Source organism: Coregonus clupeaformis, chromosome 30 (assembly GCF_020615455.1).
Source record: "Coregonus clupeaformis isolate EN_2021a chromosome 30, ASM2061545v1, whole genome shotgun sequence".
Lineage (NCBI taxonomy): Eukaryota > Metazoa > Chordata > Actinopteri > Salmoniformes > Salmonidae > Coregonus > Coregonus clupeaformis.
In genome coordinates, this window is record NC_059221.1 from 41,842,028 (window position 1) to 41,869,979 (window position 27,952).

Consider the following 27,952-nt stretch of genomic DNA (forward strand, 5'->3'; position numbering starts at 1 on the left):
TATACTGTAGCTAAGAAAGTAATACTGAGTGTATGTTGTGTAGTAAGCTGTTAGTAGCCCATGTTCCTCACTCTAATAATTTGGTCCCTTTCCCCTCATAATTTAGCCTACTGTTCTGACTTGGTGGTGCACATGGAGCCTATAGCCTGTTTTAGAGAAATGTCATCATTGAATATTGTAAGAGCTTTCATTGTCTGCTTATATGCCCCCTTTATTTATCCTACGGTTCTGACTTGGTGTACAGGGAGAACACTGTAAGAACGGCCCATGTTCTGAATTCTGTCACCTGTACAAGTGTTGAACAAATAGTTATATTGACCACGTCCGTCCTAGCTCTCTCATTAACGTCTTAATCGAAATTACGGATTACCTCTTATCCGCTCGTCGTCCCCTTATGCCATAGTTTGTACATCTCAATTGTCAGTAGAAACCACATTTGTTTAAGCAAGTCAGCCATATCAGCTATGTTTTTTTTTAAAGGCAGTAAATGAGGCTGAATGAACTGTTTCGCTGCCAGACAAGGCTCCGCTGATAGCCAGGTGTAGCAGTGGTAAGGTGTTGGGACTCTGCTGTTGGGACAGCTTTATGGAGGCCCTAACAGTTTGTTGCACCGTTTGTCACCATTATAGCGCATTTTTTATTTGTAATGTTACCCGTAATGTTCGCCAGATGTTTGAGTGTCCAGTTTTCCATTAGTTAAGGGAACATTCTATGTATGTTAACAAAAACATCCTGAGAACCTATTTTGCAGGAATTGGCGTTAAGAGTTAGGAAAACATTTCCTAAATGTCAAACAGAAGTTACCCAGAATGTGGTTACCATGTTCTCAGATGATCCTATATTAATGTTCTAGACACGTTTGCTTCGTGTGTCCAGTTTTCTGAGGGTTAGGAGAACGTTCCGTCAACGTCCCACCAAACGTACACAGAACATGGCTGCCATGTTCTCAGAACGTTCTAGAAACGTTGCAGGAACATTTCTGTTGTCAGGATGTCACCTGATGGTCTAAAAGATGGAGAGGTAGTGGAAATGTGGCCATAATTATCTCCGCGGTAAAGGTGTCTGCACACTAGGTTTGGTTTGCTCCTAGCAGAACTAGGCTAGGACATCTGTGCCTTGCATACTCCCTCAAAAAAAGACATTTTGCTTGAAAAACTAGAAAAAAGCAGCAATATTACTGTTTGTCCCTCTTGAGACGCCGTATAAAAAAAAAAAAACAGTAACACTACCTCAAAATAGTCTGAATCAATCTAAGGCCTAGATTCAATCAGATCAAAATAGTTAACCGGTGATAGCAGACCAGCATAGCAGATGTTTTGGCGGTGTGGAACGGTCAAACCGGTGAGTAGCTGCTCTTGCAATAGTTGACAGGAAGCCACACCCACTCCACTGTTATTGGCCCTCCTGTAGCTCAGTTGGTAGAGCGTGGCGCTTGCAACGCCAGGGTTGTGGGTTCGATTCCCACGGGGGGGGGCAGTATGAAAAATGTATGCACTCACTAATTGTAAGTCGCTCTGGATAAGATAATGACTAAAACGTTAGAAGTTCAGAATGAGAAAGTGCAGCCAATGACAATTTAAGTGTAATTGTGGGAGCCACATATGGTGAACTTAATCCTACAGATTCCCGTCTTTTAATAAGATACTGATTTGAATTAGATCAATTAGGCTGCGTTTAAATAGGCAGCCCAATTCTGATATTTTTTCCACTCACTTATTTCCCTCATTAAAATGCAAATCAATTTATAACATTTTTTATATGCATTTTTCTGGATTTTGTTGTTGTTATTCTGTCTCTCACTGTTCAGATAAACCTACCATTAAAATTATAGACTGATCATTTCTTTGTCAGTGGGCAAACGTACAAAATCAGCAGGGGATCAAATACTTAATTCCCTCACTGTACAACAAATCTCACATCGTATCAACACACACACACGCACTGTATACTTCCTCTGTACACTCAGCTCCACCTGTTAACCCCGAGGTTGGAGGATCCGGCGAACCAGGAAGTAAACACAGCGTACCCGCTCCCTTCACCGCCTCTCTCAGAGCTGGGTTGTCATGGAGACGCAGACCCTTGCGAGGAGGGGATCAAATACTTATATCCCTGTATTGGTGGTAATGTGACTCCCCTAGTGGGTCAGGCCACCAGTACCACCAGTACCACCAGTACCAATAACCCAAACCACTGACCCAGTAACGGGACATGTTCTTACTGGGCCTCTCCTCTCCTCTCCTCTCCTCTCCTCTCCTCTCCTCTCCTCCTCTCCTCTCCTCCTCCTCCCTCTCTCCTCTCCTCTCCTCTCTCTCCTCTCCTCCTCCTCTCCCTCTCCTCTCCTCTCCTCTCCTCTCCTCTCCCTCTCCTCTCCTCTCCTCTCCCTCTCCTCTCCTCTCCTCTCCTCTCCTCTCCTCTGCTCTGCTCTGCTCTGCTCTCCTCTCCTCTCCTCTCCTCTCCCTCTCCTCTCCTCTTGTCTCCTCTCCTCACCTCTCCTCTCTCCTCCTGTCCTCTCCCCTCCCATCATTTCCCTCCTCTCCTCTCCTCTCCTCTCCTCTCCTCTCCTCTCCTCTCCTCTCCTCTCCTCTCCTCTCCTCTCCTCTCCTCTCCTCTCCTCTCCTCTCCTCTCTTCTTGCCTCCTCTTGTCTCCTCTCCTCTCCCCTCCTCTTGTCCCCTCTCCCCTCCACTTCCCTCCCCTCCCCTCCCCCCGTCCTCTCCCTTCCTCTCCTCTTGTCTCCTCTCCCCTCCTCTCCTCTTGTCTCCTCTCCCCTCCCGTCCTCTCCCCTCCTCTCCTCTTGTCTCCTCTCCTCTCCTCTCTTCTCCTCTCCCCTCTCATCCTCACCCGACTGGTAATGTACGTGGTGTCCAAACGCTACTGAAGGAGACTTACCCAAACGTGCAGTTTGTGCAACCAGCTTCTCCTTCACCAACAGAATCTAACTTTGCAGGGAGAGTGCTGAAAGGGTTTTTGCAGACCTGTCCTCCTCTTTCCAACTTTTTCTGGGGCTCTCCGCTCTCGAGGAGTCACCGAACAGACAGGTCACACCGGTTTCGTGATGGAACTTCAAAAGCAGAAACCCAGTGCATGGAGGGCGCAGCCTGGATGGGATGAGATCACCGTCAGCGTGGCTTATGGCCTGTTCATGTAACTCAAGGATCCCACATTTCTGCAACTGCTTGAGTTATTTTCCTTTATTCATGCCAGAGGTGGATGTTTTGTACAACATAGTGCAGAAACGAGCCGTTGATGCAGCAGGAATCACCGGAAACAATCGACAATTTCAAGGTCAAGATTCGAGAAAGGCGAGAAAACTGCTGCACTGGCCACAGGACGTGTTGAAGGCACTGAACCAAGGAGGCGGAGAAACCTGTGATGAAGGAGGCATGCAACACAATCGCTGCTCATGTGCAAAAAAAAGGTTTTCTGAAAGTGACCACTTGATTGAGGCAAAGTTGCTGGACAGCTCATTTTTCCCCTAGTATGTGATTTGCTTTCCGACCGCAGAACTCCAGTGTGCTACCAAGCTGTGGCCTGTGGTCAACCAGGAGAAGCTGAAAACGGAGCTGTCCACTCTCTACCGGCATCCTGAGCTGCACACTGGGAAAGACGGCACTTTCTTTATTGAAATCACTCTACGAGAACAGCCTGCCTTGTCTGAGACGATCTCTCTTCTCAAAATCATTACTGCGATTAAACCTCGAATTAGAGAAAAACTTTTCCAGCCACAAAAGGAAAAAAAAACCTACACACGCAACACCATGGGCCAGAAAACGTGTTTGAGAACAACATTTGTTAAAGTGTTCAAGGGAGCACAGCACAACAAGGTGAGTCCAAAAATAGGTATTCTATGCTGCTGCATACGTGATGTAATATGCCAGGGAGATATGTATAATGTAGCTAAGAAAGTAATACTAGGTGTATGTTGTGTAGTAAGCTGTTAGTAGCCCATGTGCCTCGCCCTAATAATTTGGTCCCTTTCCCCCTCATAGCTTAACCTACTGTTCTGACTTGGTGGTGCACGTGTAGCCTATAGCCTGTTTTTAGAGAAATGTCATCATCTAATATTGTAAGAGCTTTCATTGTCTGCTTATATTCCCCCTTATTTATCCTACGGTTCTGTGTACAGGGAGAACACTGTAAGAGCGGCCCGTGCTTCATCAGCCATTTTATCAGGGCAGGCACATCACCTAGGATACGTAGAGCAATACTTCAAAGAAGGAGACAAGATGGAGGATTGGAACTTCCAGCTTTACTATTGGGCAGCCAGTATTAGATGACGGTCTGGGGTAATTCTCCAACTGATGCTCGATAGAAGCACAGTCCCTTTATGCTCTTCCCCCTCTGTCCTTGTGTCCTTCAAAACCCCCATTGTGGCGGCAGGTAGCTTAGTGGTTAAGAGCGTTGTGCCAGTAACCGCAAAGGTCGCTGGTTCTAATCCCCGAGCCGACTAGGTGAATAATCTGTCGATGTGCCCTTGAGCAAGGCACTTAACCCTAATTGCTCCTGTAAGTCGCTCTGGATAAGAGCGTCTGCTAAATGATGTAATTGTGCTCTCTACTTTGAAGATCCGGACACAGTTTCGTCAAACATTTTAGACTTTCTGCCCCTTTTCTTGTAACAACCACCTATTTTTACCATCCAAACTCGACCAGGCTTTTGTTTTGTGGCGAGAGAGAGGTTTGGTATGTTTCAAATATATACATATTTTTAGAAGTGGAAGTTTGCCAGTTTTGAATGATCTCGTAGCTAAATGTAATCTGGCTCATTCTAAATATTTTCCCGCTATTTTCAGGCCAGTAACTTTGTTCGCTCTCATTTTCCCACCTTTCCTCCAACTACCTCCCGAGACATTGCTAGAAGAGATGTTGTCTGGATGTCTAGATTATATGACGTTATGCTTTCCTCTGAACCCTCTCCAATAAACAAAATCAAGACAGACTGGGGTAGTGAACTTGAACTTGACCTTACAGTTATGATATTTTGTATTTATTTTTGTGTATGTTTATATGTGTATGTATGTATGTATCAAATACTTTTTTCCCTCACTGTACAGTACCAGTCAAAAGTTTGGACACACCTACTCATTCAAGGGTTTTTCTTTATTTTTACTATTTTTTACATTATAGAATAATAGTGAAGACATCAAAACTATGAAATAACACATATGGAATCATGTAGTAACCATAAAAGTGCTAAACAAATCAAAATATATTTTGTATTTCAGATTCTTCAAATAGCCACCCTTTGCCTTGATGACAGCTTTTGCACACTCTTGGCATTCTCTCAACCAGCTTCATGAGGTAGTCACCTGGAATGCATTTCAATTAACAGGTGTGCCTTCTTAACAGTTCATTTGTAGAATTTAGTTCCTTCTTAATGCGTTTGAGCCAATCAATTGTGTTGTGACAAGGTGGGGGGAGGGGGGGGGGGTATACAGAAGGCAGCCCTATTTGGTAAAAGACCAAGTCCATATTATGGCAAGAACAGCTCAAATAAGCAAAGAGAAACGACAGTCCATCATTACTTTAAGACATGAAGGTCAGTCAATACGGAACATTTCAATAACTTTTAAAGTTTCTTCAAGTGCGGTCGCAAGAACCTTCAAGCACTATGATGAAACTGGCTCTCATGAGGATAAGTACAATAGAGTTACCAGCCTCAGAAATTGCAGCCCAAATAAATGCTAGTAACAGACACATCTCAACATCAACGGTTCAGAGGGGACTGTGTGAATCAGGCCTTCATGGTCGAATTGCTGCAAAGAAACCACTACTAAAGGACACCAATAAGAAGAAGAGACTAATTTGGGCCAAGAAACACGAGCAATGGACATTAGACCGGTGGAAATTTGTCCATTGGTCTGGAGTCCAAATTTGAGATTTTTGGTTCCAACCGCCGTCATTCTTCCATTTAAGAATGATGGAGGCCACTGTGTTCTTGGGGACCTTCAATGCTGCAGAAATGTTTTGGTACGCTTCCCCAGATCTCTCGAGCGGCCAGATGTTCTTTACCATTCGGCCATCAGATTTGCCACCAACGCTCCTTATAGGACACATCACTGCACTCTATACTCCTCTGTAAACTGGTCATCTCTGTGTACCCGTCGCAAGACCCACTGGTTGATGCTTATTTATAAAACCCTCTTAGGCCTCACTCCCCCCTATCTGAGCTACCTACTGCAGCCCTCATCCTCCACATACAACACCCGTTCTGCCAGTCACATTCTGTTAAAGGTCTGAATGCACTGTATATACTCAATAAAAATATAAACGCAACATGTAAAGTGTTGGTCCCATGTTTCATGAGCTGAAATAAAAGATCCCAGAAATGTTCCATATGCACAAAAATCTTATTTCTCTAAATTGTTTTGCACAAATTTGTTTACAGCCCTGTTAGTGAGCATTTTTCCTTTGCCAAGATAATTAATCCACCTGACAGATGTGGCATATCAAGAAGCTGATTAAACAGCATGATCATTACACAGGTGCACCATGTGCTGGGGACAATAAAAGGCCACTCTAAAATGTGCAGTTTGTCACACAACACAATGCCACAGATGTGTCAAGTTTTGAGGGAGCGTGCAACTGGCATGCTGACTGCAAGAATTTTCAGCAGAGCTGTTGCCAGAGAACTGAATGTTTATTTCTCTACCATAAGCCGCCTCTAACGTCGTTTTAGAGAATATGGCAGTACGACCAACCAGCCTCACAACCGCAGACCACTTGTAACCACGCCATCCCAGGATCTCAACATCTGGCTTCTTTCACCTGCGGGATCATCTGAGAACAGCTGATGAAACTGAGGAGTATTTCTGTCTGTAATAAGGCCTTTTTGTGGGGGAAAACTAATTCTGATTGTCTGGGCCTGGCTCCCCAGTGGGTGGGCCTGGCTCCCCAGTGGGTGGGCCTGGCTCCCCAGTGGGTGGGCCTGGCTCCCCAGTGGGTGGGCCTATGCCCTCCAAGGCCAACCTATGGCTCCGCCAAAGCCCAGTCATGTGAAATCCATAGATTAGGACCTAATGAATTTATGTCAATTGATTGATTTCCTTATATGAAATGTAACTCAGTAAAATCGTTGAAATTGTTGCATGTTGCGTTTATATTTTTGTTCAGTACACTGAATATACCAAACTTTAGGAACCCCTTCCTAATGTTGAGTTGAACCCCCATTTGCTCTCAGAACACCCTCAATTTGTCGGGGCATGGACTCTACAAGGTGTCGAAAGCATTCCACAGGGATGCTGGCACATGTTGACTCCAGTGCTTCCCACAGTTGTGTGAAGTTGGCTGGATGTCCTTTGGGTGGTGGACCATTCTTGATACACACGGGAAACTGTTGAGCGTGAAAAACCCAGCAGCGGTTCATTTCTTGACACAAACCGGTGCGCCTGGCACCAACTACCATATCCCGTTCAAAGGTACTTAAATATTTTGTCTTGCCCACACATACACAATACATGTCTCAATTGTCTCAAGGCTTTAAAATCCTTCTTTAACCTGTCTCCTCCCCTTCATCTACACTGATTGAAGTGGATTTAACAAGTGACATCAATAAGGGATGTCTGTCTCTCTCTCTCTCTCTCTCTCTCTCTCTCTCTCTCTCTCTCTCTCTCTCTCCTCTCTCTCTCTCTCTCTCTCTCTCTCTCTCTCTCTCTCCCTCCCTCCCTCTCCCTCCCTCCCTCACTCCCTCCCTCTCTTTCTCTCTCTCCCTCCCTCTCTCTCTCTCTTTCTCTCCCGCCTCTCTCTCTCTCTCTCTCTCTCTCTCTCTCTCTCTCTCTCTCTCTCTCTCTCAATATGTAATTTCAATTTGAAAATGCTATAGTCAAATTGGGTATAATATAAGTAATTAGCCCTTGATTATAAAAATATCAGTAATGATGTTGTGGTTATTTGTTGTTTGTATGAAGTCTGCAGTTGGATATTATAATGACACATGGTGGCAGTAGTGGATCACTTGACTCTCATCCTTATCTTCACAGAACCATCACAGAACCATGAACCATCACAGAACCTTTACAGAACCATGAACCATCACAGAACCTTTACAGAACCATGAACCACCACAGAACCTTTACAGAACCATCACAGAACCATGAACCATCACATAACCTTTACAGAACCATCACAGAACCATGAACCATCACAGAACCTTTACAGAACCATCACAGAACCATGAACCATCACAGAACCTTTACAGAACCATGAACCACCACAGAACCTTTACAGAACCATCACAGAACCATGAACTATAACATAACCTTTACATAACTATCACAGAACCATAAACCATAACATAACCTTTACAAAACCATCACAGAACCTTTATAGAACCATGAACCATAACATAACCTTTACAGAACCATCACATAACCTTTACAGAACCATGAACCATAGCATAACCTTTACATAACCATCACATAACCTTTACAGAACCATGAACCATCACATAACCTTTACAGAACCATGAACCATAGCATAACCTTTACATAACCATCACATAACCTTTACAGAACCATGAGAGGAGTGTCGTTTGTGGTTTAACATGTGGCCGGGGTTGTTATTCTGGACCAGAACCAGAATATAGCTGTCATGCACACCTAAACCGTACATCTCATCATCGTTTATAAGATGTCATGCACCTCACTATAGCTCCTGTAAATCTCCCTGTACACATATCATATCTGTCACACTGTAGCTCCTGTAAATCTCCCTGTCACATATCATATCTGTCACGATCGTCGAACACAGAGGACCAAGGCGCAGCGTGGAATGAGAACATATTAATGATCACACGAACAAAACAACAAAACGATACGTGACGTCCTTGGCAATAGACACTAACCAAACACGGAACAAGATCCCACAAACACTGTGGCAAAACAGGCTACCTAAGTATGGTTCCCAATCAGAGACAACAAGCAACAGCTGATTCACGTTGCCTCTGATTGAGAACCACACCGGCCAACATAGAAACAAATGAACTAGATAAAGAACCTAGCACACAAAACAACCCACCCTGGCTCAACATAACAGAGTCCCAGAGCCAGGGCGTGACAATATCAGATTGACTCGAGGTCGTCTATTCTATGATTCTAAGTAATGGATTTCACTGTCTGCTGTGGAGTAGCATTGTCATGGTGTTTCAATCCTACACAGATAAAGAGTCTGATATCCAGGCTCTGTGTTTCTCCTGACACTCGTTTCTTACATTCCTCACGTATTCTTTACCATATCTGCGCTCTCCTCATCCCTCTCTCCTCTTCCCCCCTCCTCTTTCTCATGTCCATCCCCCTCTCGCTGGATGCTTTGCTCCTCCCTCCTCTCCCCTCCTCCCTCCCGTGTTCATCTCTCCATCTCTCAGAGTGATAGTCAGTGTTGATCTTCTCCTTGTTGGGGCAGCCTCATTTCTCCTGAAGGATGTCGGGCCCTCTGATTACTAGCTCCTGCTCTGTCGTCCTCCTGCTGTCTCTCTCCCTGGCCCTCCTCCTCTCGCCGCCGCCGCTGGACGCTAAGGTAAGAAAGAGAGACGGACGCACAGAGACAGTCAGAGACACACTAGCATCGCCTCATCTCATAATCACGTCACATAATTCCGTTAGATTCTATTGGAATCAGCTCCCACCCTTGACACATATATTTCTACGTTGTTGGGTTATGCGGTTTGTATGCACTGCTGATCCTTGGAGGCATGTTTTTCTCTGTGGTTGTGTGTCAGTGATGATGAGTCATCACTAAGCTAACTGATTATTCCATGGTTGCCATTTTTTGCTAACCTTCTTTTTTTGCCCTTAGGGGTCTTGGTGGAAAAAAACTGCCAGGCTTATCCGTTCCTTCAGATTTTGATTGGTTCCCTCTGCTCCTTGTCTAGACTACCTTGAAGGTCCCACTTGACCGATAATATATTGCAGCCTAAATGCAATTAGATTTAGTTAATGAAATGCTTAAAATGGTGATGATAAACTGACCATTCAATAGCTTATTACCAGTTTCAGTGTTTTTATATACCTCTGAATCATAAGAGCAAATAATAGATACTAAATCACTCAGGTTGCAAATATGGTGCAATGACGTGCTGTCATCCCTAGGCATGAATTCCGTCTGGCTCTGCTTCATGACGTTAGCTTTTCTATATTTGTATTCTGGAGGAGTTCTTCAGCTACCCGAGCCGGGCAATTATATAATTTCCAGGTGAACGTATTGTCATTGCAAAAAAGAAAATAGCCTAGCTGTACATTTTTTTTTGTTATGAACATAGATCCAGAACCGCTTTAAACCATCTTTATTTATTTATTTTGCTCATTTGCACCCCCCCCGAGTATCTCTATTTGCACATCATCTCTTGCATATATATCATTCCAGTGTTAATACTAAATTGTAATTATTTTGCACTATAGCCTATTTATTGCCTTACCTCCATAACTTGCTACATTTGCACACACTGTACATATATTTTCAGTTGTATTTTTGACTTTATGTTTTGTTTTACCCCATCTGTGTTGTTGTTTTTATCACACTGCTTTGTTTTATCTTGGCCAGGTCGCAGTTGTAAATGCGAACTTGTTCTCAACTGGCTTCTTACCTGGTTAAATAAAGGTGACATAAAAAAATAAAAAAAAGATTCTATCTGTGCCTGGTTGGTTACGTCGCACAAGATGTTCACCTGCCTGACGCAGGGATGAGAGCGCATCGTTGCACCTGTTAACACCACAGCCTCTTGGAAATGATGCACAGTAAATGTGCATGCCTTTCTGCCTCCAATGAGTCACGTGCACAATTATAAAGACCATAAACACCTCCAGGTGCTTGGAGTGCCATGTTTTACTGGTCGTATACGACCCTGACTTTTTGCAGTGAAATACTGGCGCACAAAATGGACAATTGTTCATGTTGTCCAAGTGGCGTGAATCCGAGTGTAGTCTTTTTTGGCTTTGCGTCGTAAACATGGCATCATTCAGTTACGACCGCTAGTGAGGCTCCTGGCTTTTCAGGTTATTGAATTATTATTATTATTATTATTATTATTATTATTATTATTATTATTATTATTATTACTTAGCCTTATTGAGGGGTTTTGCACGACCGTTACCTATTATTTGCCCTTATGATTCGGAGGCATATGAAAACACTGAAACTGGAAATAAGCTATTGAATGGACCGGCCAGGTCAACCCGTGATATAAGTCAGTATTCGACATCCATCCATGTCTGAGGACGTCCGGAGATTATGTGGAAACTGGCCACTAGGGGGCAACAGTGAGCGTTGTTACACTTCAAATAGGTTTCGGTTTTGCTAGGGTGTTGTGGATGGGTGTAAGCTACTGCCTCTGGTTCCAAATGTTCCAAGTTCGAATCCAGAAATACAAAGTTGTTTATGAGATTTTAGTTTTAAGCCTATCCCAAAACTTAACCCTAAACCAAAATGAAATCAGAGTCAATGCCTAAATTTAACCTTAAGCACTTCGAAATTTGACGTTTGCAACAACTTCGAAATATGACGTTTGAGAAACATGGATGAACGTCTAATTCTGACGTGAGACTGTGAGAGCTAGTTGCAATGGACAGTGATCCTCACCATTAGAAGCATGTAATTAACTAAGTACGGTTACGTTCACGCTGCAATATGTTATCGGCCAAGTGGGGCCGTCATGGTAGCCCAAATAAAGAGAAGGCAGTTTTTAGGCCTAGAGATGACTCCAGGTGACCCATGGAGGTGCAGGTCTGTTAACTTGGCATTGGCTAGCTATATCCAGGTATGTAGTGGAAGGTAAACGCATGTAAATGCTGTTTATGCACCTTTTTATTAATGAAATAGTGTTTACTCACATTTTAATGATAAGTTACCCACTTATTACTGCGTTCCAAAACTCAGAAGGCTTCTTGATCTGAGTTCTATTCACGCCTGCCTCTCTGAGTTATAATTCAGGGACAGTGGTGGCATCAATTATTTTTTGTGAGATCCGCTATTGGCTCCATGATTTATTGCTAGATGATGTTTTGCCGTTGTTTCCGACGACGTCACAGCACCAATTTGCCTTTCTGCAGCACAGCCCATCTGCCTGTGTGTCCACCGTTGCTGTGAATTCTGTTGACAGACAATCTTCTCCCACTCTGATTTGCGACAGAATTGAGAGAGAAAAGTCGGTAAATGCTAAAACTCTTGGTGTCAAAACTCCCCAAAGGCAGCCTGAAAAGTAGCTGAAATAGTCGCTAGAATCTTTTACCAATAAAAGTCGCTGGAGGGGTCTGGAAACTGGCTAAATATAGAGACAATGATGCTAAGTGGGCAACACTGTTCAGCTAGCTATGTTCGCCTGCTCTCCCCGGATTTGCCTTGTTAGCAGTGCATTCATTCACCACTCTGTCCAACGGCAAACTCCGCCCACGGCACAGGCATGAACCAAACTACCTCAGCCAGACCAACGCTGGCAAGTGGCAAGTAGTAATGTAACGTAGCAGTAACCTAACGTAGCAGTAACCTAACGTAGCAGTAACCGAACGTAGCAGTAACCGAACGTAGCAGTAACCGAACGTAGCAGTAACCTAACGTAGTAGTAGCTTAAAGTAGCAGTCGTATTAGAAATAGAAGAAGAGATGGGGCTTGGGAGATGCCGGACATAAGGCACATTTTTAAAAGTCCCTCGTCTCCTACTGTGTCAACAGACATCCTCCAAACAAAAAAAACCTGACTCTCAGAGAATGAGTGTACAACTGGTAAATAGTCGCTGATATTTCAGTCAGGTGGCCAGCTAGCTAGTTACTTAGCTCAAGGGATCTGGTTGTTAGCCAGGTAGCTAGCTATTGCTAGCTGGCTAGAAGGAGGGAGTTAGAAGCTAACGTTAAACGGAGCCTGACCTCAGCTGGAGCATTTCACTGCAATTAAACTAATAATAATAAATAATAATAATAATAATAATAATAATAATAATAATAATAATAATATGCCATTTAGCAGACGCTTTTATCCAAAGCGACTTACAGTCATGTGTGCATACATTTTTTACATATGGGTGGTCCCGGGGATCGAACCCACTACCCTGGTGTTACAAGCGCCGTGCTCTACCAATTGAGCTACAGAGGACCAAACTAGCTACAATCTTAAGGATACTATAAATTCTCATAACAAAATAACTTTGCTTTACAGAGAGTAGCGAGACAGACAGCGGTGAGGCAGGAGGTAAAGGAGACACAGAGAGGAAGCAGAGAGAGCCTAGCAGTACAGTGGTTCCCAAACGTGGGGTCAGGGACCAATGTGGGGTCCCCTGCAATTAAAATGGGATCCCCCGAGAGAATCTGTAATCTAATCAAACGCATGAATAACTTGTTTCTCTTCAAATGGGTACAGAATACAACATTTTACAGTCAACTAAGGGCCTTTTACACTGTTAGAATGGACTTTCATGTCAATATGTGTTGAGACAGCCTGTGTGACCAAAAATGAAGTGAACATTTATATTATTCTCATGTATATAAAAATACATTTTTTAAAACTGCCAATGTGGTGAGGCAGACAGTGGTGAGGCTGAGGCAGGCTGCAATGCATGCAGGAGGAAGCAGCAGAGACAGAGAGAGAGAGAGGAAGCAAGTGCAGGGAGAGGTAAGTACTTAGGTAGTGTACTTAATATAGTGGCTTGCGAAAGTATTCACCCCCCTTGGCATTTTTCCTATTTTGTTGCCTTAAAACCTGGAATTAAAATGGATTTTGGGGGGGTTTGTCTCATTTGATTTACACAACATTCCTACCACCTTGAAGATGCAAAATATTTCTTATTGTGAAACAAACAAGAAATAAGACACAAAAACAGAAAACTTGAGCGTGCATAACTATTCACACCCTTCAAAATCAATACTTTGTAGAGCCACCTTTTGCAGCAATTACAGCTGCAAGTCTCTTGGGGTATGTCTCTATAAGCTTGGCACATCTAGCCACTGGGATCTTTGCCCATTCTTCAAGTTGGATGGGTTCCGCTGGTGTACAGCAATCTTTAAGTCATACCACAGATTCTCAATTGGATTGGGCTTTGACTAGGCCATTCCAAGACATTTAAATGTTTCCCCTTAAACCACTCGAGTGTTGCTTTAGCAGTTTGCTTAGGGTCATTGTCCTGCTGGAAGGTGAACCTCCGTCCCAGTCTCAAATCTCTGGAAGACTGAAACAGGTTTCCCTCAATAATTTCCCTGTATTTAGCGCCATCCATCATTCCTTCAATTCTGACCAGTTTCCCAGTCCCTGCCAATGAAAAACATCCCAACAGCATGATCCTGCCACCACCATGCTTCACTGTGGGGATGGTGTTCTCGGGGTGATGAGAGTTGTTGGGTTTGCGCCAGACATAGCGTTTTCCTTGACGGCCAAAAAGCTAAATTTTAGTCTCATCTGACCAGAGTGCCTTCTTCCATATGTTTGGGGAGTCTCCCACATGCCTTTTGGCGAACACCAAACCTGTTTGCTTATTCTTTTCTTTAAGCAATGGCTTTTTTCTGGCCACTCTTCCATAAAGCCCAGCTCTGTGGAGTGTACGGCTTAAAGTGGTCCTATGGACAGATACTCCAATCTCCGCTGTGGAGATTTGCAGCTCCTTCAGGGTTATCTTTGGTGTCTTTGTTGCCTCTCTGATTAATGCCCTCCTTGCCTGGTCCATGAGTTTTGGTGGGCGGCCCTCTCTTGGCAGGTTTGTTGTGGTGCCATATTCTTTCCATTTTTTAATAATGGATTTAATGGTGCTCCGTGGGATGTTCAAAGTTTCAGATATTTTTTTATAACCCAACCCTGATCTGTACATCTCCACAACTTTGTCCCTGACCTGTTTTGGAGAGCTCCTTGGTCTTCATGGTGCCCCTTGCTTAGTGGTGTTGCAGACTCTGGGGCCTTTCAGAACAGATTTATATATACTGAGATCATGTGACAGATCATGTGACACTTAGATTGCACACAGGTGGACTTTATTTAACAAATTATGTGACTTCTGAAGGTAATTGGTTGCACCAGATCTTATTTAGGGGCTTCATAGCAAAGGGGGTGAATACATATGCACGCACCACTTTTCAGTTATTTATTTTTTCAAATATTTTGAAACATCATCATGTCGATTCTAGAAGACCATCTCCCATCAACTACATCATTATCTAGATTCTAGAAGACCATCTCCCATCAACTACATGCGGCAGGTAGCCTAGCGGTTAAGAGCGTTGAATCCCCGAGCCCGCAGGGTGGCAAAATCTGCTCTTCTTCCCTTGAGAAAGGCAGTTAAACCCCAAACATCTGCTACCCGGATGCCAATGATTAAGGCAGCGTATTATGAAAGCTAGCTAGCTAGATTTTGGTTTAGATAAACAAATGTAGTTCACTAACTATCTAGTTAGCAAGGTAACGTTAGCTACGCTACCTCAGCTTGACTCATTTTCTGCTGCGGGGATGTTGGCTGTTCGGATAGCTCCCTCTATGGAATAGCATCACTTTTCAACGTTCAACGACATGGCAACCCCATCAGTTGAGACTTCAGTTCCTTTTTCGAAATCTATCTATCTTCTCGTCTATGAATTAAACTAGTCAGCAGCGCACACACACACTCATGCTCCGTTCAGCCTTGGTAATACGTGGTTCAATAGAATTAATAGCTGGTGCAGCAACAATCTAATTAGCAGAACCTACTGCTGCTGGGAAGAGGAGCTAGCTGCTATGGTAACAGGCTTCTGAGGGCGCAGGCTTCGTCCTCACAATAAAATGCAACACACACACACCCTCACACCCTCACACACATTCTCTCTCTATCTCTCTGGCTCTCTGTCTCTCTGTCTCTCTCTCTCTCTCGCTCTCTCTGGCTCTCTGTCTCTCTCTCTCTGGCTCTCTCTCTCTATCTCTCTCTCTCTCTCTCTCTCTCTCTCTCTCTCTCTCTCTCTCTCTCTCTCTGTCCCTCTCTCTCTCTCTCTCTCTCTGTCCCTCTCTCTCTCTCTCTCTCGTCTGCCTGTTCGTCTTAGACTAACATGTGCCATTCAAAGATGTGTAGATGTCATTCCAAAAAAATGAATTAAGTGGAGAAAAGACAAGCGTGGGGGACATCTTTCATTAATTTGAGTCACCCGAGAGATTGATTGGCTAGTAGCTAGGGACCTTTTGAAGGAGGGTGTAATATGAAGGAAATGCCATCTGAAGCGAGTTATTACTGTATGGGATGTATCCAGAGAACATGTCTGAACTGACGTCTCTCTAGCCATTGTAGTCCCGTGGTGCAGAATGTTTCTGTAGATGTAGAAGTCATAATAATAATAGAACGAATAATAATAATACATTTTATTTGTGACGTGCATTAAAAAAAGAAGTCCCACAAGAATAAAACATAAATTCACTAAAAACACATAGTAGTACAGCGCATAAATACACAAAAGGCATACAATGGCTAGAGAGACGTCAGTTCAGACATGTACAGTATTAGGACTACAATGGCTAGAGAGAAGTCAGTACAGTATTAGGCCTCTCGAAACAGGTGGGTCTTATGCCTGGTTTTAAAACTCAGCTCTGACATGAAAGGCCAGGGCATTCCAAAGGCAAGGGGCAGCAGAGGCAAAGGTCCTGTTGCCCATGGTGCAAAGCCTGGTCTTCCTGTCGCCCATGGTGCAAAGCCTGGTCTTGCGGACCATCAGGATGCCCGAGTCAGAGGAGCGTAGGGAGCGGCCGGGGCAGTGGGGCTGGAGGAGCTGTGAGAGGTAGGAGGAGGCAGTCATGTAGGACCTTGCGGGTGAGGACACCCCCTGGATAGGACGCTAGTCTATCGCAGGGCCTTACACCCTCTCCATCCATTGCAGTATGAAGGGCCATCAGAAGGGAAGTGTTCCAGTCTGAAGAGCCATAGATGGGAAGTGTTCCTGTCTGAAGAGCCATCAGTAGGGAAGTGTTCTAGTCTGAAGAGCCATAGAAGGGAAGTGTTCTGGTCTCAAAGACCATCTCAGCCCACTTTCTCTCCTCTCATGTCAACATCTTGCTAATTGTGTTTTGCAAAACAACGACAAAAGGAGTTGGGTATACGCCACAAACAGATATTGGACCATGCTAATATGAACAACAATCAGAACAAACAGAAGTATTGCAGTATGACGGGTCATCAGAATGCGAGGTAATTGAGGTAGATATGTACATATAGGTAGGGGTAAAGTGACTAGGCAACAGGATAGATAATAGACAGTAGCAGCAGTATACTGTAGGCAGGGGTAAAGTGACTAGACAACAGGATAGATAATAGACAGTAGCAGCAGTATACTGTAGGTAGGGGTAAAGTGACTAGACAACAGGATAGATAATAGACAGTAGCAGCAGTATACTGTAGGTAGGGGTAAAGTGACTAGACAACAGGATAGATAATAGACAGTAGCAGCAGTATACTGTAGGTAGGGGTAAAGGGACTAGACAACAGGATAGATAATAGACAGTAGCAGCAGTATACTGTAGGTAGGGGTAAAGTGACTAGACAACAGGATAGATAATAGACAGTAGCAGCAGTATACTGTAGGTAGGGGTAAAGTGACTAGACAACAGGATAGATAATAGACAGTAGCAGCAGTATACTGTAGGTAGGGGTAAAGGGACTAGACAACAGGATAGATAATAGACAGTAGCAGCAGTATACTCTAGGTAGGGGTAAAGTGACTAGACAACAGGATAGATAATAGACAGTAGCAGCAGCGTATGTGATGAGTCAAAAGAGTTGGTGCAAAGGGGGGTCAGTGAAGATACAGCCCTGTATGTGTTTCTGGTTTTGGAGTAAAGGTGATCTAGAGTTTTGTCGCCTCTAGTTGCCAAGGTGACATGCTGGTAAAAATGAGGTAAAACGGATTTCAGTTTCCCTGCATTAAGATCACTGGCCACTAGGAGCGCCGCCTCTGGATGTGCATTTTCTTGTTTGCTTATGACCCTATACAACCCGTTGAATACGGTCTTAGTGCCAGCATCGGTTTCTGTTGGTAAATAGACAGCTGCGAAAAATATAGATGAAAACTCTCTTGGTAAATAGTATGGTCTGCAGCTTGTCATGAGGTATTCTAACTCAGGCGAGCAAAAACTCGAGACTTCCTTAACATTAGAGATAGCGCACCAGCTTCTGTTAACAAAAAAAACACACGCCTCCCCCTTAAGGCTACCCGAGGCTGCCATCCGGTCTAGACAATGCATGGAGAAACCCACGAGATATATATTATCCATGTCTTTGTTCAGCCAAGACTCAGAGGAATATAGAATATCACAGTTCTTCAGGTCCCGTTGATAGGATAGTCTCAAACAGAGTTCATCCAGTTTGTTCTCCAGTGACAGAACAGAGGGCAACGGCAGTCTATATGTTCGCAGACGTAACCTCGTTAGGAGGCCGTCTCGCCAGACCCTTTTTCGCCGCCACTTATTCTTTAGACTCCCGGGGATTAGGGCCCGGTCCGGAGCTGCCGACTCGTTGAAGTAGAAATCTTCATCCAAATAGAGGTTAGTAATCGCTTTTTTTTATGTCCAGAATACGTTTTTTCGGTCACAGAAAATAATGGCGGAGACATTATGTACCAAAAAACATCAGCATAAAAAAAAACACACAAAATAACAGAATTGGCCAGGAGCCTGTAAAATGGCCACTATCCACTTCAGCGCCATCAACACTCACAGACAGGCTCAGACCTCACAATGTAGCAGAAGCACTGTGAGTCATAACACTAATGCTGTGAGTCATAACACTAACACTGTCACAGTCATATATATGGCAACACTATCTGACTCATTCAGTACATACAGACCCCAGGGCCCTGACTGGAGGAAACACACCCAACCAATCAGCCAATCAAACCACCTCTTCTCCCAGCAAACCAATCAAATCACCTCTTCACCCAGCCAACCATCCACGTCAAACCTTTATTCATTATTTACCACCTAGCTAGCCAATCAAATCTCTTCTGAGTCACTCAACTACCTAAATAAAACACCTACTTGGTTGTTGAATCCATAATCACTGGATAGCACTTTTCATCAGGTCTCAAAAGTGTGCTTTACATTTTATAGGGGTGACTCACCTCAATCATAACAAATCTGTACTAATAAATAATTCAATTAAAATCTGTACTAGTGTACCAACCTGTCTGTTACAACCAACAGAAGTAGCAGCATTTTAAACACTTCTAAGAAGAAAGACCGTGATCGTTTGTCTACAGAAGAACATTCTGTGCGAGATCAAGGCTGCCAGGATGATAGGTAATGTCTTACAAATCACAGGAGAACGTTTTGGCTGAAGCGCTGGTGCTGTAGTCAGCAGATTCTGAGTCATTAAAGCAGTCCTGGCTGGCAGTGATGTTTCTCCTTAGGAAGAGAGGAGAGGGTGATAGATAGAGGTAGGGGAGGAGAGAGGAGGAGGTGGAGGTAGGGGAGGAGAGGATGATAGATAGAGGTAGGGGAGGAGAGAGGAGGAGGTGGAGGTAGGGGAGGAGAGAGGAGGAGGTGGAGGTAGGGGACTGCTTAGACTCTGATCCAGCCTCCCCTGGGGTTAGAGTTAGTCTCTGATCCAGCCTCCCCTGGGGTTAGAGTTAGTCTCTGATCCAGCCTCCCCTGGGGTTAGAGTTAGTCTCTGATCCAGCCTCCCCTGGGGTTAGAGTTAGTCTCTGATCCAGCCTCCTCTGGGGTTAGAGTTAGTCTCTGATCCAGCCTCCCCTGGGGTTAGAGTTAGTCTCTGATCCAGCCTCCTCTGGGGTTAGAATTAGACTGATCCAGCCTCCCCTGGGGTTAGAGTTAGACCCTGATCCAGCCTCCCCTGGGGTTAGAGTTAGACTCTGATCCAGCCTCCCCTGGGGTTAGAGTTAGTCTCTGATCCAGCCCCCCTGGGGTTAGAGTTGGTCTCTGATCCAGCCTCCCCTGGGGTTAGAGTTAGTCTCTGATCCAGCCTCCCCTGGGGTTAGAGTTAGTCTCTGATCCAGCCTCCCCTGGGGTTAGAGTTAGTCTCTGATCCAGCCTCCCCTGGGGTTAGAGTTAGTCTCTGATCCAGCCTCCCCTGGGGTTAGAGTTAGTCTCTGATCCAGCCTCCCCTGGGGTTAGTTAGACTGATCCAGCCTCCCCTGGGGTTAGAGTTAGTCTCTGATCCAGCCTCCCCTGGGGTTAGTTAGTCTCTGATCCAGCCTCCCCTGGGGTTAGAGTTAGTCTCTGATCCAGCCTCCCCTGGGGTTAGTTAGTCTCTGATCCAGCCTCCCCTGGGGTTAGAGTTAGTCTCTGATCCAGCCTCCCCTGGGGTTAGAGTTAGTCTCTGATCCAGCCTCCCCCTGGGGTTAGAGTTAGACTGATCCAGCCTCCCCTGGGGTTAGAGTTAGACCCTGATACAGCCTCCCCTGGGGTTAGAGTTAGTCTCTGATCCAGCCTCCTCTGGGGTTAGAGTTAGTCTCTGATCCAGCCTCCCCCTGGGGTTAGAGTTAGACTGATCCAGCCTCCCCTGGGGTTAGAGTTAGTCTCTGATCCAGCCTCCCCCTGGGGTTAGAGTTAGTCTCTGATCCAGCCTCCCTGGGGTTAGAGTTAGTCTCTGATCCAGCCTCCCCTGGGGTTAGAGTTAGTCTCTGATCCAGCCTCCCCTGGGGTTAGAGTTAGTCTCTGATCCAGCCTCCCCTGGGGTTAGAGTTAGTCTCTGATCCAGCCTCCTCTGGGGTTAGAGTTAGTCTCTGATCCAGCCTCCCCTGGGGTTAGAGTTAGTCTCTGATCCAGCCTCCTCTGGGGTTAGAGTTAGACTGATCCAGCCTCCCCTGGGGTTAGAGTTAGACCCTGATCCAGCCTCCCCTGGGGTTAGAGTTAGACTCTGATCCAGCCTCCCCTGGGGTTAGAGTTAGTCTCTGATCCAGCCCCCCCTGGGGTTAGAGTTAGTCTCTGATCCAGCCTCCCCTGGGGTTAGAGTTAGTCTCTGATCCAGCCTCCCCTGGGGTTAGAGTTAGTCTCTGATCCAGCCTCCCCTGGGGTTAGAGTTAGTCTCTGATCCAGCCTCCCCCTGGGGTTAGAGTTAGTCTCTGATCCAGCCTCCCCCGGGGTTAGAGTTAGTCTCTGATCCAGCCTCCCTGGGGTTAGTTAGACTGATCCAGCCTCCCTGGGGTTAGAGTTAGTCTCTGATCCAGCCTCCCTGGGGTTAGTTAGTCTCTGATCCAGCCTCCTGGGGTTAGAGTTAGTCTCTGATCCAGCCTCCCTGGGGTTAGTTAGTCTCTGATCCAGCCTCCCTGGGGTTAGAGTTAGTCTCTGATCCAGCCTCCCCTGGGGTTAGTTAGTCTCTGATCCAGCCTCCCCCTGGGGTTAGAGTTAGTCTCTGATCCAGCCTCCCCTGGGGTTAGAGTTAGACTGATCCAGCCTCCCCTGGGGTTAGAGTTAGACTCTGATCCAGCCTCCCCTGGGGTTAGAGTTAGTCTCTGATCCAGCCTCCCCTGGGGTTAGAGTTAGTCTCTGATCCAGCCTCCCCTGGGGTTAGTTAGTCTCTGATCCAGCCTCCCCTGGGGTTAGAGTTAGTCTCTGATCCAGCCTCCCCCTGGGGTTAGTTAGTCTCTGATCCAGCCTCCCCTGGGGTTAGTTAGTCTCTGATCCAGCCTCCCCTGGGGTTAGAGTTAGTCTCTGATCCAGCCTCCCCTGGGGTTAGTTAGTCTCTGATCCAGCCTCACCCTGGGGTTAGAGTTAGACTGATCCAGCCTCCCCTGGGGTTAGAGTTAGACTGATCCAGCCTCCCCTTGGGTTAGAGTTAGTCTCTGATCCAGCCTCCCCTGGGGTTAGAGTTAGACTCTGATCCAGCCTCCCCTGGGGTTATAGTTAGTCTCTGATCCAGCCTCCCCTGGGGTTAGAGTTAGTCTCTGATCCAGCCTCCCCTGGGGTTAGAGTTAGTCTCTGATCCAGCCTCCCCTGGGGTTAGTTAGTCTCTGATCCAGCCTCCCCCTGGGGTTAGAGTTAGACTGATCCAGCCTCCCCTGGGGTTAGAGTTAGACTGATCCAGCCTCCCCTGGGGTTAGAGTTAGTCTCTGATCCAGCCTCCCCTGGGGTTAGAGTTAGACTCTGATCCAGCCTCCCCTGGGGTTAGAGTTAGTCTCTGATCCAGCCTCCCCTGGGGTTAGAGTTAGTCTCTGATCCAGCCTCCCCTGGGGTTAGAGTTAGTCTCTGATCCAGCCTCCCCTGGGGTTAGAGTTAGTCTCTGATCCAGCCTCCCCCTGGGGTTAGAGTTAGACTGATCCAGCCTCCTCTGGGGTTAGAGTTAGTCTCTGATCCAGCCTCCCCTGGGGTTAGAGTTAGACTGATCCAGCCTCCCCTGGGGTTAGAGTTAGTCTCTGATCCAGCCTCCCCTGGGGTTAGAGTTAGTCTCTGATCCAGCCTCCCCCTGGGGTTAGTTAGTGAGGAGAGGAGGGGAGGAGGGGAGGAGGAGAGGAGGAGAGGAGGGAGGAGGGAGGAGGGAGAGGAGGAGAGGAGGGGAGGAGGGGAGGAGGGGAGGAGGGAGGAGGGGAGGAGGAGAGGAGGAGAGGAGGGAGGAGGGAGGAGGAGAGGAGGGGAGGATGAGAGGAGGGGAGGAGGAGAGGAGGGGAGGAGGAGAGGAGGAGGGAGGAGGAGAGGAGGGAGGAGGGGAGGAGGAGAGGAGGAGAGAGAGGAGAGGAGGAGGAGAGAAGGAGAGGAGGGAGAGGAGAGGAGGATGAAGGAGAGGAGGAGAGGAGGGGAGGAGGGGAGGAGGGGAGGAGGAGAGGAGAGGATGAGAGGAGGTGAGGAGGAGGGGAGGAGGAGAGGATGAGGTGAGGAGGAGAGGAGGGGAGGAGGGGAGGGGTGGAAGAGAGGAGCAATGGAAAAGCTTGTTTAAAGCCTGTAATTACATTTACATTATAGTCATTTAGCAGACGCTCTTATCCAGAGCAACTTACAGTTAGTGAGTGCATACATTTTTCATACTGGCCCCCCGTGGGAAACGAACCCACAACCCTGGCGTTGCAAGCGCCATGCTCTACCAACTGAGCTACAGAGGACTACAGAACGCAGGTTGCCCTCGCAAAGGGTTTCTAAACTCAAGGGTCGTTCCTGGTAAAATAAAGGAAAAATAAAAAGCTACTTAGCAATGCTATATGTCAGTGTCACACTTGTCAACATATATGATTATGTTTATCAGAGCCTCCTTTATTAGAGCCTCCTTTATCAGAGCATCCTTTATCAGAGCCTCCTTTATCAGATCCTCCTTTATCAGAGCCTCCTTTATCAGAGCCTCCTTTATCAGAGCATCCTTTATCAGAGCCTCCTTTATCAGATCCTCCTTTATCAGAGCCTCCTTTATCAGAGCCTCCTTTATCAGAGCCTCCTATCACCAAAAGCAAATATTAGCGTTAGTCGTTAGCGTTAGCCACCTAGCTTATGTTAGCCAGAACAAATTGGAATTCATAACATGTCATACATTTTGCAAATTCAAAACATGTTTAAATGTAACAAATTTGCAACATATTGTACAAATTGCAAATCGGAAGATATTGTACGAACTGCAATTCGTAACATATCATACGACATGGATGATGGACATGAATGAATACATACACTCTTCGAATAAAGGGTTCCAAAAGGGTTCTTTGGCTGTCCCCATTGGATAACCCTTTAAGGTTCCATGTAGAACCCTTTTAGGTTCCAGGTAGAACCCTTTTAGGTTCCAGGTAGAACCCTTTTTGGTTCCAGGTAGAACCCTTTTAGGTTCCAGGTAGAACCCTTTTAGGTTCCAGGTAGAACCCTTTTAGGTTCCAGGTAGAACCCTTTTAGGTTCCATGGAGAACCCTTTTTGGCTCCAGGTAGAACCCTCTGTGGAAAGTGTTCTACATGAAATCCTAAAGCGTTCTACCTGGAACCAAAAGGGTTCTTCAACGTGAAATAGATAATAAACAAAAGTGAAATAAACAATCAAAATGAACAGTAAACGTTACACTCACAAAATATTCAAAAGAATAGAGACATTTCAAATGTCATATTATTTGCAAATAGTTCAAGGACAAAAGAGGAAAATATATATATAATATAAATATGGGTTGTATTTACATACACCCACGCAAACACACACTCTCTCAATTAAATTTCAATTTCAATTTAAGGGCTTTATTGGCATGGGAAACGTATGTTAACATTGCCAAAGCAAGTGAAGTAGATAATAAACAAAAGTGAAATAAACATTAAATATTAAGAGTAAACATTACACTCAGAAGTTTCAAAAGAATAAAGACATTTCAAATGTCATATTATGTATATATACAGTGTTGTAACAATGTGCAAATAGTTAAAGTACAAATGGGAAAATAAATAAACATAAATATGGGTTGTATTTACAATGGTGTTTGTTCTTCACTGGTTGCCCTTTTCTTGTGGCAACAGGTCACAAATCTTTCTGCTGTGATGGCACACTGTGGTATTTCACCCAAAAGATATGGGACTTTATCAAAATTTGATTTGTTTTGGAATTCTTTGTGGATCTGTGTAATCTGAGGGAAATATGTGTCTCTAATGTGTTCATAGATTTGGCAGGAGGTTAGGAAGTGCAGCTCAGTTTCCACCTCATTTTGTGGGCTATGGCAGCCTATCTCAATAGCAAGGCTATGCTCACTGAATCTGTACATAGTCAAAGCTTTCCTTAATTTTGGGTCAGTCACAGTGGTCAGGTATTTTACACTGTGTACTCTCTTTTTAGGGCCAAATAGCATTCTAGTTTGCTCTGTTTTTTTGTTTGTTCTTTCCAATGTGTCAAGTAATTCTCTTTTTGTTTTCTCATGATTTGGTTGGGTCTAATTGAGTTGCTGTCCTGGGGCTCTGTGGGGTCTGTTTGTGTTTGTGAACAGAGCCCCAGGACCAGCTTGCTTAGGGGACTCTTCTCCAGGTTCATCTCTCTGTAGGGTTGGCTTTGTTATGGAAGGTTTGGGAATCACTTCCTTTTAGGTGGTTGTAGAATTGAACTGCTCTTTTCTGGATTTTTATAATTAGCGGGTATCGGCCTAATTCTGCTATGCATGCATTATTTTGTGTTTTTCGTTGTACACAGAGGATGTTTTTGCAAAATTCTGCATGCAGAGTCTCAATTTGGTGTTTGTCCCATTTTGTGAATTTTTGGTTGGTGAGCGGACCCCAGACCTCACAACCATAAAGGGCAATGGGTTCTATAACTGATTCTGTCACGGTTTCGGCCGAGGCTGCCTCTCTCCCTTGTTCGGGCAGGTTTCGGCGTTCGTCGTCTCCGGAATTCTAGCTGCCACCGCTGTATGTTTCATGTTCGTTTGCTTTTGTCTGTTTGTTTCCACACCTGTTTCTAGTTTGGGCGTAATTAGTGTCCTATAAGTTTCTCGTTGTGTTTGTCTAGTGTTGTGTGTAATTATTTTCCGTCAGTTGTGTGTATTGCTCGGTTGAGCTTCTCTCCACTACGCTGGAGTATTTTCGCACCTGTTTGTGCGCAGTTACTTTTCGCCTTCGTGCGTAGTTTTCGCCTTCGGGCAAAGTTGTCCTTTTGCCTTAGTTTGGGCAGTAATACAAGCCTTTGGAATATCGTTCTGAGTCCTGCGTTTCATTCCACCATTGCACCTACAGCACGCCCTGACAGATTCAAGTATTTTTAGCTAGATCCTAATTGGTATATCAAATGTTATGTTCCTTTTGATGCCATTCTTGCCTTGTCTCTCCCTCTCTCTCTCTCTCTCTCTCTCTCTCTCTCTCTCTCTCTCCTCTCTCTCCTCCTCTCTCTCTCTCACCACTCTGTCTCCTCTCCCCCTCTCTCGCTCAGTCTCTCTCTTTCTCTACTCTCTCTCTCTTCCCCCTCTCCTCTCTCCTCCTCCTCTCTCTCCTCTACTCTCCGCCTCTTCTCTCTCTCCCTTCCTCTCTCTCTCTCTCTCTCTCTCTTCTTCGCTTCTCTCTCTCTACTCTCTCGCTCTGTCCTCTCTCTCTCCGTCTCCCCCACTCTCTCTCTCTCTCTCTCTCTCCCTCTCTCAGTCGTTGTCTGCTGCCCGTGGCGTAGGGGGACGAGGTCTGGACGCCACAGGAGGCGGGGTTAGGCGTCTCCGCAGAGACCTCCGTGATTCGCTGCCGTACGAGGCCGGGATGATGTCATATCCTGGTGAATCGTCTGACTTCTTGACCCGGCGGGGGGACAACAAGGCACTCTACCAACCAGAGGAGTGGACGGGGCAGGGCTTAGGACAGGCTCTGCAGCAATTGGTGGAGAACGACCAGAGGCGGGAGCAGGAAACAGCACACTTGGCCGAGTTGCTCCGCCTCCTCAGTGAAGCCAACGTCCAGGGGGCCGGAGAGGAGTTCCAGGGGCCAGGGGACTTCCAGGCTCCCTATCCCCCAGACTACGATGAGACAGAGCAGGGGATGAGAATGGGAAAGCCCCAGGCTGCAGCTCCATGGCAGGGCCTACTGGATCCCCAGCTCACCCAGGCCCTGCTCAACAGATACAGGCAGGAGAGGCTGCAGCAGCAGGCCGGGTTACCAGGTCTACCAGCCACCATCAACAGGCTTACAGACAACAGGCTGGAAACAGGCAGCCAGGACCGAGACGAGGAGGCTCTGAGGTAAGGATAGAGAGGACAGAGAGTGAACGGAAAGAGGGAGGGGGGAGTGAGGGGAGGGGAGAGAGAGAGGGAGGGGGGAGGGGAGAGAGAAGGAGAGAGGGAGGGGGAGGGGAGAGAGAGAGGGAGGGGAGGGGAGAGAGAGAGGGAGGGGGGAGAGAAGAGAGAAGGAGAGAGAGGGAGGGGAGGGAGGGGCGAGGGGAGAGAGAGAGGAGGGGGAGGGAGAGAGAAGCAGAGAGAGGGAGGGGGGAGGGAGGGGGAGGGGAGAGAGAGAGGGAGGGGAGGGAGAGAGAAGCGAGAGAGAGAGGGGGGAGAGGGAGGGAGGGGAGAGAGAAGCGAGAGAGAGGGAGGGAGGGAGAGAGAGAGGGAGGGAGGGAGAGAGAGAGGGAGGGGGAGAGAAGAGAGAAGCAGAGAGAGGGAGGGGGAGGGAGGGGGGAGGGGAGAGAGAGAGGGAGGGGGGAGGGGAGAGAGAAGCGAGAGAGAGGGGTAGGAGTAAAGAGAAATATGAACAGTTGAATGTATCTAGTTATTGAATATAGAGTACATTGAATATACATTGTGTAGTTATTGAATATACAGTACATTGAATATACATTGTGTAGTTATGTAATATACAGTACATTGAATATACATTGTGTAGTTATTAAATATATAGTACATTGAATATACATGTATATTGTGTAGTTATTTCATATACAGTACATTGAATATACATTGTGTAGTTATTTCATATACAGTACATTGAATATACATTGTGTAGTTATTTCATATACAGTACATTGAATATACATTGTGTAGTTATTTCATATACAGTACATTGAATATACATTGTGTAGTTATTTCATATACAGTAGCTAGCATGGTATAATGTTTTTGTTTTTTCTTTATGCTCCCTGCTCTAGATACCTGGTAGCCAAGGTCCTGTCCAGCATCAGTCCCACCAAGCCCCAGGGTTCTTCAGGCCGCAGGGCAAAGAGAGACCTGGTGTCTGGAGGTGGTGGTGAGGGGGTCAGAGCAGTCTCCAGCCCAGTCCTCCACAGGTCCCGTCGCTCCGTCGACTCCCCTCCTTCCCCCTCCCTAAGCCTGGATCCCTCTCTGGGGCTGCTGAGGGTCAAGAGGCTGGGGGTGGTGGTGGAGGGACCTGGAGCGCCGGGGGGAGAGAGGGAGGGCCACAGGACCCCCGACCACATGCTGGAGCTTCAGAGGATGAAGAGGATCGACACCGAACTGCAGCCCCAGCCTGGTGGAAGGCCCGGCCGCAGAAGACGAGCCCTGAACTACGACCCCATTACCTATGACCCCGAGCTGCTGGTCCAACAAATCCTACACTACCTGCCACAGTAGAGAGGGAGAGATGGAGAGAGAGAGAGACATATGAAGAGAGAGACAGATGGAGAGACAGAGATGGGGAGAGAGATAGAGAGAGACAGAGA

General features: G+C 46.0%; 1 protein-coding gene across 1 annotated transcript; it reads left to right on the forward strand.

The window, feature by feature from the left end:
- Nucleotides 1–9,325: 9,325 nt before the first annotated feature.
- On the forward strand, nt 9,326–27,931 carry LOC121546175. The gene is made up of 3 exons (XM_041857236.1): nt 9,326–9,510; nt 25,939–26,522; nt 27,422–27,931. Exons 1-3 carry the CDS (start codon nt 9,415–9,417, stop codon nt 27,861–27,863), a joined length of 1,122 nt encoding a protein of 373 aa, XP_041713170.1. The 5' UTR covers nt 9,326–9,414; the 3' UTR covers nt 27,864–27,931.
- The last annotated feature ends 21 nt before the right edge of the window (nt 27,932–27,952 follow it).

Coding starts and splice junctions, on each gene's coding strand:
- LOC121546175 (XM_041857236.1), top strand. CDS start 9,415: ATGTCGGGCCCTCTGATTACTAGCTCCTGCTCTGTCGTCCTCCTGCTG. Junction 9,511..25,938: donor CGCCGCCGCTGGACGCTAAG/GTAAGAAAGAGA, acceptor TCCCTCTCTCAG/TCGTTGTCTGCTGCCCGTGG. Junction 26,523..27,421: donor CGAGACGAGGAGGCTCTGAG/GTAAGGATAGAG, acceptor TCCCTGCTCTAG/ATACCTGGTAGCCAAGGTCC.